Source organism: Carassius carassius, chromosome 47 (assembly GCF_963082965.1).
Source record: "Carassius carassius chromosome 47, fCarCar2.1, whole genome shotgun sequence".
NCBI lineage: Eukaryota > Metazoa > Chordata > Actinopteri > Cypriniformes > Cyprinidae > Carassius > Carassius carassius.
The window spans coordinates 14,597,628-14,606,709 of record NC_081801.1 but is presented as its reverse complement, the minus strand read 5'-3'; the positions used below and the strand labels follow the sequence as shown (position 1 = coordinate 14,606,709).

The window sequence follows — 9,082 nt, the reverse complement described above, 5'->3', positions numbered from 1 at the left end:
AGATTGTAGATTTTATAAGATGCAAAATCAGCCTGTTTAATGTCCATTACTGCTAATTACTGATTGTGTTTAGCTGGTGTTCTGTGATACTTCATTAGGCTAATTTATTAAGCAATTGTTTGTGTATTATGTTTACTCTTCTTTTAGGTTGGCTATTAATGACTGGTTTCATTACACCAACTCTCAGTTCTCCATTTTTTGTTCTTTAATTTTAGTCTTTTCTAATGTAAAGTAATTAACCAGTTATGGAAATATCTAATTTATGAGATGGTCAGTATTAAGATATTGGATTTAGTCTTATTGTTCATCTTGTATTCTGGTAATATTTATATGAAATGCACTGGACAAATGTTTTGGCATTTTGAAAGTAAAAGACAATGAAATGCCTTCAGAAATCATTGGTTTTATTTGGTAGGGACTTGTGTATTTTTCACCATCCACACTGAACACCGACAACATGTTTTGAGAAACCAAAAATCCTTTAAACCAGTGAAGAATTGATATGCTCCTAGATAAGTGAATCAGCAGATGAACTCTACACTAGATATGATCTAAAAGTAGCAGAGAGTATGTTTCCATTTTAAAGTAAGTTGAGAAAGTGTGTTATGTGTTGTGATTACATAAGTCCCACCCTCACACAGCAAGTTGACTCTTGTCAGCGCTTCCACATGCACGTGTGGGAAGTGTGGGCTGCGGTCTGATTCAAAGTAGGAACAGAAATTTCTAATTAAAACTAATCAGAGTTGCCTTTGTTTAAAAGTGAACAGACAAAATAGAAAGAAGTAGGAAATCAGTGGGAAAGGTAAAATACCGGGTGTTACATTTGTGTGTGGTTCTTCCTTCCTCCTACATGTGAATGGTTTTATAATCATTACCAGTGCCTTCAATTGTGCACTCTTCAGCCGTTTGTTCATTTCTGAAAGTTGCTGTGGTTCAGTGTGGTCTAATACTCGTCTGAGAGGATGTCCCCCACAGCACTGTATCCTCTCAGCACCAGCAGGACGAGTCCATGCAGGTCATTTCCAGCAGCTGGGCCTCTACCTCCTCGGCATCGTCTGGGAAGCGTTTGACGAAGGACTGGATGAGCCCTGCAGCGCTGCCTTCATACTCAACCAGCTCCACAGTGTCACCTATGACATATAGAAGCACATTATTCCTCTTATGCGTATGGGTTTCTGTGCTACTATGTCTCATATGAGAATGCTCTATTTTGGTACATGGCTATGAAAGGAGACTGCACACGAACCTTTAATGTAGGTGTTAGCCTGGACAAACATCTTCCGAGCTTCCTTACGGAGCAGAACCGTCTCTCTGAGGCGCAGGAAATCATGGGTGCCGTCAGCAGTCACGGCAGAATAGCCTTCATACAGAGCCCTTCCTCCCTCCACGTCAGCTGTGGACTTGTGCACCTTTACAAAAAGAAAATGATCAAACCAATATACAAACCAATTTGGTATTACTGAACAGAACCATGGCTATTTGCAAAAGCTCTGAATCGAATTTCTGTACCCTCAGAGTTAAAATTTGTTTTTAAAAAAAGGTAACTATGAGAAACTTAAATCTGTCTTATTTATATTTTAATTTATGTAATAATTCACAATTATGAGAAAAAGTAGCACTGTGATATAAAGTCACACTAATGTAAACATTACTTTAAATAAGACAAACACTAACTGAAATAATAATTAAAAAGATATTTAAGATATTTGCAGGGGTAACATTTTCATTTAGTTCACTTGAAAGACTAAAATCACTACAACAGAAATAAAAATGAATACAGAAAAAAAACTGTACATAAAAAAATTAATATAAATGACGGAAAAATACTAAAATGAAATGGAAACTCAAGATAATAATAAAAACTAAAATTACTACAATAGCACTGATATAAAGTCACATTACTGTATAATTATTATAATAATTTGATCACAGGAGGTTGGTTATGTGGTGTGGATTTAAGTTAAAAAACTAAAGCTCCATTTGAACCCAGTAAGCAGGCTGTACCTGCAGTTTACAGAGGAAACTCTGGATGGCGCTCTTCCCCACTGTGTATATCTTGCTGCGGTCCAGTGTTATGACTGCATCTGGCCGTCCATCTGCCCCTGTACACTCCCTCAGACCAACCAGTCCCTCTCCGGCCTCCAGCAGAACCCGTAAAATCACAAACCGGGCCTGCATGTGTGCCTACGAAGGCGAGACATCCAGGATAGCGTTAAGACAAGCAGACAATCAAGAGAAACAGTAATGATTTCTGGGCATTCACACATCTCACCTGTCTCCAGCTCTTGCTCTCTGGCGTGTAGAACTCCAGCCCCAGCAGACCGGCACGCACCATGGTCAGCCAGTTCACGTATACCACCTCCTCTGCATCCTCCCCTTCATGTCCGAAAATACTGCCACACACACAGATTCTTCAGCATCCAGCTGAGTGAATACATGCTGAGATGACTAATGTTCAATGACTCACCTGAGCACCTGTTTGTTGAGACACAGATAGAGACCCACACACTCAGCTCGACACTCTTCATAGGACGAGGCAATGGTGGAGAACTTGCTGTCCCATGTCTCACTACCCTTGTACCAGCTCGAGATCTAAAATCCAGAATTTACATTTCATGACTGTGATTTGTGACACACAATTTATAAAGAGCATAAAACAGTGGAATCCACTAATGAATGTGATGAAAAGCTTTAAAAAATATATAATTATAAAAACTCACCAGTTCTCCTGTTTCTGGATTACGAACAGCAGTTTGATCAAAGTTGTATTTTCCCTTATCATCCTGTTTCAAAACAAACACAAGATGAAGAAATATGAAATTAAATGAAATATTCTGGGTCAATACAACTATGCTCTACTGAGAGTTTAAGTGCCAAATTCAACTCAAATAGCAGACACACTGCTAAAAGACTATTTAGGCAACTTCATAGCTCAAACAACACATCTGTCTGTACAGAAGAATTAGTGTTTCAATGAAGAAGAAAAAAACACTAGCATTCAACAGTTTGGGATTTGACGCGTTTTGAAAGAACTCTCTTATGCTCACTAAGGCTGCATTGATTTGATCAAAAATACAGTGAAAATATTGTGAAACATGATTAAAATTTAAAATACCTTTATATTTAAAACAAAATATATTTTAAAATAATAATTATTATTATTCCTGTGATGGCAAAGCTGAATTTTCAGCAGCCACTGCTCCAGTCTTCAGTGTCACATGAAATCATTTTAATAAGCTAATTTGATCAAACGTATCAGGAAACATTTTAATTTAATCAATGTTGAAAACAGCTGTGCTGCTTAATATCTTTGAGGAAACTCATGCATTCTTTCAGGATTTTTTTGATGACTGGAGGTTTAAATAAGCAGAATTTATTTAAAATTGACAATATAATTGTCTTTACTGTCAGTTTTGATCAATGCAATTTTCTTTTGGTTTAATAAAAATGTAATTCATTAAAAAAAAAAAAACATTCTGATCCCAAACTTTGCTGCTTAGCACATGTAGTCATACATATACAGCACTGTGTTGATCTGCCTGTGCTTTGCTACCTGAACAAAGAGCTTTCCGCTGCCATGACCCAGCAGCTCATGGAGTCCCACCTGCACCTCAAAAGAAGGACCCTTCCATTTGATGTACAGGTCCTACAGGAATAAGCCACAGAGGAAGAGAACCATCATTCTGCGCCTCCATTACAACATGTTTGATTCATTATAGTTTCACATCAGTCTTACTTTATCATTCTCCTCAAGAAAGGTGAGCTTGTCTTTCTGTGTGGCATATGCAACTGCCAGCACATTCCCAAGGGACACGTTCTTGAAACCTTCTGTCTGTCTGATGTCATCATCTACAGATAGAAAAATGGTTGAACGTTCATCAATAAGACCTGACTGCACATGGGGAAAAAAACATGTTGGATAAGAGGGCTTACAGTTTGGAATGTTGATTCCTGCAGGGATGCCGCTGCCGGCGAAGGTGAGTACGTCCAGAGAGGTGAAGTCTGGCTTGAGGAAGCGGTCCTTCTCAAAGGCTGGAGGCCAAGGCAGCTCGGGCAGTAAGACTTCGGCTGAGTTCACCAACTGAGTAAAGCGAGCGCTCATGGCCTTGTTCACCACGGCAACAAAACCTGGTGGATGAGATGGTAAGTGTGGAGGAGAGAGAGACATAGTGGTCATAACTGGCTTTCTACAAGAGTTACTTGGTTGTTTTGAGCAATTTGTGTGTCATTTCCTTTTTTACACAACCGTTCAAAGGATTGCGATCGGAATGATTTTTGATCATATATGAAGTCTGTTATGTTCACCAAGGCTGCATTTATTTGTTAATATATTTTAAAAAGTAATTTATTCCTGTGACAGCAAAATTCAATTTCCAGGAGTCATTACTCACATGATCCTTCAGAAATCATTCTAAAGGTGGGTAATATTTACCGTACAGTTTCTTATTACTATCAAAGTAGAAAACAGCAGTGCTGCTTAATATTTCTGTGGAAACTGTGATAGTTTATTAAAGATTTTTTTTAAACATTATACACTTATCACACTGATCAATGTAATGTGCCACTGCAAAAATTCTGACATAGTAATAATAACAATAACAATAATTAAATAATAAAAGAATAAGTCAGATTTTCTTTCAAGACATTCATTCTTTTAATTAGGCTTTTATTAATTCATAGATTTTTTTCTTTTTTTAAATGTAAAATATATTAATCATAGAAGAGGTGTTCAAACCATCCTTCTGTAGGTTTGTTCTGCATAGTGCATTTATAAATAAATCTGGGCAAAACAATGAGCATCACTTTGTTTGACCCACTAATATTTGAGCTCACCTTCAAATTCACCCCTTGAGCCAAATGGATCTCTGTAGCTCTCGATAAAACCAATGTAACTGTTGCAAATAAAAAAAAGAGCGAGAGAACAATAAGGTTTTAAAAAGAATGAGCAAGCATAGTATAAACACAAATATGAAACATAAGTATCTAGGCTTCTGTCAACAGCCTGGTCTGTTAAATATTGGTCAGTCACCTCTCCACAATAGGTCCTTTGTCTTTGATCCAATAGCGGGACCCTTCTTTATGGGCTTCCACTGAGCCACAGGTGAAACTGCGGATGTACTCCTCCAGCATCTGCTTCTGGTTCTCATTGGCTGCATAATCCTAAAACAAAACAAAAAACCTTAACTGATGCTTTAAAAGGTCATGCTATTCATTTCACATCCAAAAGTACCAATGGATCAGGTTTTTTTTGTTAGTGAATGTTGCCATACCTTGGCTTTTTCCAAGTTCTGACACACTTTCTCCATAAGAAAGGCATAATCGCCTTTCTTAACAGAGAACACAGAATCCTCAAATTCATGTTTGCCACAACAAACTTCACTCTTTCCTTCAACAGCACAGTTGTCTGCAGATGGGAGGGAGACAATAGTCAAGAGAATGAAAAGTGATTTATATCAAACTGGATTTTAGCTGCTCTGTATACTCACCCTTCTCGGCAGACGCCAGACGCACCTCATAGCATCGCTTCCCATCTATTTCAGTCTTGAACAGACGGGTGTTGTAGGCACTCAGGTTCTACAAGGATGATTATCATTGGTAAAGTTCATTTGTGCAGTAATAGCTGCTGTCAGTAAGGATACAACAAGATCATGGATTCGATTTTCCAGGGAAAGCAAGAACTAATTAAATGTGTACCTTGAATGTAATGCAAGTCTCTTTTGATTAGTTAATGCATTAGCTAACATGAACAATAATGTTACAATACTTTGACACTATTCATTAACCTAGGCTAATGTTCATTTATTAACACTTAATTCATATTTGCTCATAGTACTTGAGTCCATTAATACGACCTGAAATGTTAAACACATTAGTATATTTAGAAATGAACCTACATTAATAAATGCTCTTGATAGATTCTTTATTGTTAGCTCAGAACATCTAATGGATTCATTAATGCTAACAAAATGAACGTTATTGTAAATTGTTAATGACATTTTTTCCAAATTATTAATTAATTTTATGCACTTGGCAGATGCTTTTACTTTAAAGGTATTCAATGTTTTACATTTTCTCAATATTAGTGTTCCCTGGGATCAAAATACATGTACTACATACAAGTAGTAATTCTGTCAATGATAACAAAAGCAGGAATTTAATTTAAAAAAATGTACATATATAAAAAAATGTATCTTATATATATATATATATATATATATATATATATATATATATATATATATATATATATATATATATATATATATATATATATATATATAAGGAGAATTTGAATAGGCTTGGACTTAGTTGTTCTCCCCTATGAAGAGGCAAATGGTGACATTAGAATGAAAATATTTATCATTCTGTTCAGCTAAAAATACAGTACCATGTAAAACACGTGGTTGAACATTAAAAAAGATCTAAATATTGTATGCCAAACCCTAATGGGAGCAGCGAAAGCAGATTAAGAGATAATATAATGTATTTGTGTCAATAATTCCACACAGTTTTCATATTACTTCAATGAACTAGCCAGCTCTCTCACATGTGCACTATACCTTAGAGTCCAGAAATTTCTGGGCAAACTCTGCATCTTCCAAACAGCAGTTCCCTGAGAAGTACGCCGAGATCCCCTACGAGAAAGGCATTATTAAGTAAAACGGCAAACCAAAAGGCAGATTGTATGATATTTTAATTTTTCATTTTACCTTCTCACCCAGACCGAGCTGTTTCTGCTTGTCTTCTAGGGAGTAGAGGGGCTCAAAGCAGCAGCCCCACAGTCTCTCCATATCACCAGGGCTCTGTTTAAAGGCCAGACTCTCCCACACCAGAGCCTTGAACTTCTCCTGCATATTAAAACAGATTAAAATATTAAAATAAAAATAATGTTACTACATCAAATTCTGACAGAGGTCCCACACCTGGGACATAATAAAGTATGGTTTTTGACCTTTGGTAGGTTGGGGATGAATTTGGTGTCCCCGAATGACTTGTAGTTCCCCATGTTTGCATAAAGTCCGGCAGCATATACGAGGAAGGCCTGGAAACAGAGCGTTGTTACTAAAAATGAATACAGAACGGGATGTTAGCTAACTTTGGTGTTCTTAACAGGTTTGCTTCACCTGATACTCCTCTGTGCTCAGTCCAGCTGCAGTCGCCGCTGCCTCCAGCTGCTGTGGCGCCTGTGCACGGAACATTTTTTGCAGCAGTACGTAGATGTTGGCAGACTCCGGAGAGGTCTGGATCAGCACGATCAGTCCACCATACCAGGACGCCCGAGAGAGGTAGTGTGCATACAGTTGCTCTTTGGGAGACAAGAGCTTGAATGCCACCCGGCAGTCCAGAGCAGAGACCCCGATGTCATTTGGGAGGTAATACTGAGAGTCCACCATTTCAGTCTTTAGGCAGCTTGATTCCCCTCCACTGAAAATACACAAAAAACATCAGTCACTGATTAAATATTTTACTTTACAAAAGTACAAAATCAACTGGTTATTATTAGGGATCCCCATCACAGTCTCAATCCGAACTTCTCTCTACGCACACAAAAGCTAATAAAATTCAATAGCTGAGTAGATACTGTAAGTCAGAAGTTTGACTTTTGGCTGAAAGGTCATTCAGCACAGACAAAGAGAGTTTCTCTTTCACTTCTGGGACTTTACTGATCAGCTAATACTGTTAGCACACTTGATAGTGCAGGGAATCAGACAATGAAATCCCGCAAATGTGTGCCGTGCATAACATATATGCGAAAATTCACTATTTAACTAATCTTGTCATCTATTATAGCCAACGTACGGATTCTCTTTAAGCAATATCCAAGAGATAGACAACAACACGTAACACAACTTCTACCTGAATTGTGCGTTCACTCCTGTCAAAATGAGCACCGGCGTTCGAATCTACTTCCGCTACCCATTCAACGGAATGACCCGCCCTTCAGCCAATCAGACGACTGAAATGATAATTGACAGGTGTGAGAACCAATAGGAACAAAGGTGGAAAAGGTTTCGCGTTGTATGCAAATCAAATGATAGTTTTGTAGAAAGCAATATTTATGTGTGTATGTAAAAATATGAACATATATGTTTAATATAAAGAAAGAAAGCATCGATAACGATTATTTCTGGCATTAGGGGACTGAACTCTTAGCTCATGTTGTTGAAATGAACTTGCATTGTTTATCAGTTAAGAACTTAAACGGAATTCATTTCCCAGCACTCCAAAATAAACTATCTGTCAACAGGAAATTGTCTATCTGCATGGTCTGAACCGCGTCTCGACCACCCATGATCATTTATTTGTTGTGCTGTGGCGGCTTTCTGACAGATGAGAATAGTTGGCCAGGCATACATTTAGGTGTGAAATAATGAAGGTGAAATTGCCCACCCCAAATAGAGTTTTAATAAACTAGAATAAAGTTTAAATAAATAAATATATATATATATATATATATATATATATATATATATATATATATATATATATATATACATTAAGTATATAATACAACCCCTGAGCATAAGCCCCAAACATTAAAACCAGCTCAGTGTTTATTGCAGTCGTGGGAGGGAGGCACACTGCTGAAGGGAGGGAACAGTAATCAATGTGGAGTCAGGGAATCAAAACGATCCAAGTGGCGCCAGATGAGAAGATAGTAGTAACCTCTTGTTCGGAGGTCTGAATGGGTCAAGTACCTTCTGAAGAACCGTCATTGGCTGCATTATGCCTTACACTGTCCTCAGCTTTTCTATTTTCTTTGTTGGCTGATAGAGGCGTAATGCCAAATGCACAACTTTTACTAAAGTATGCATAATAAATGAAAGAAAATAATATATTTTTCTGTTTATTGAGATAATGTAGATGTCCCTCAACATGAATATAAGCAGACTACAGAGTAAAAGGTGGTGTTGTGTAAAAAACAATACAAAACAAAAATAATTGGTTAGCATAATATACATGCAAATATATTTAATGAGTAGTCTGACCGGCATGCTTTATCTCAGCCAACAAAGATGTGGTTTAGAGCAAGCCAATCACAGGAAGCAAATGTTAATAAATCACATACATGCAACAGATC

At 37.3% G+C, this 9,082-nt stretch overlaps 1 protein-coding gene across 2 annotated transcripts; it reads right to left on the bottom strand.

Annotated features, from left to right (window-relative positions):
• Positions 1 to 387: 387 nt before the first annotated feature.
• On the bottom strand, positions 388 to 7,940 carry LOC132130212 (dipeptidyl peptidase 3-like). 2 transcript variants are annotated; one of them, XM_059541907.1, is made up of 18 exons: positions 7,858 to 7,940; positions 7,125 to 7,425; positions 6,953 to 7,042; positions 6,711 to 6,848; positions 6,561 to 6,635; positions 5,487 to 5,574; positions 5,271 to 5,404; positions 5,030 to 5,160; positions 4,834 to 4,892; positions 3,934 to 4,128; positions 3,737 to 3,849; positions 3,554 to 3,646; positions 2,721 to 2,783; positions 2,468 to 2,592; positions 2,273 to 2,393; positions 2,005 to 2,184; positions 1,247 to 1,409; positions 388 to 1,130 (listed from the first exon to the last, which is right to left on the bottom strand). In XM_059541907.1, exons 2-18 carry the CDS (start codon positions 7,392 to 7,394, stop codon positions 988 to 990), a joined length of 2,181 nt encoding a protein of 726 aa, XP_059397890.1. In that variant the 5' UTR covers positions 7,395 to 7,425; positions 7,858 to 7,940; the 3' UTR covers positions 388 to 987. The 2 variants fall into 2 exon arrangements, with proteins under 2 accessions (XP_059397890.1, XP_059397889.1); XM_059541906.1 differs by lacking the exon at positions 7,858 to 7,940 and adding an exon at positions 7,547 to 7,569.
• Positions 7,941 to 9,082: the final 1,142 nt, after the last annotated feature.

Bases quoted from the DNA above. Each gene is read 5' to 3' on its own strand.
- LOC132130212 (XM_059541907.1), bottom strand. From the start codon at position 7,394: ATGGTGGACTCTCAGTATTACCTCCCAAATGACATCGGGGTCTCTGCT. The intron at 3,647-3,736 runs GTAAGACTGATG...TTATTCCTGTAG, and splicing joins TTCTTGAGGAGAATGATAAA to GACCTGTACATCAAATGGAA. The intron at 2,784-3,553 runs GTAGCAAAGCAC...GTTTTGAAACAG, and splicing joins GCGGAAAGCTCTTTGTTCAG to GATGATAAGGGAAAATACAA.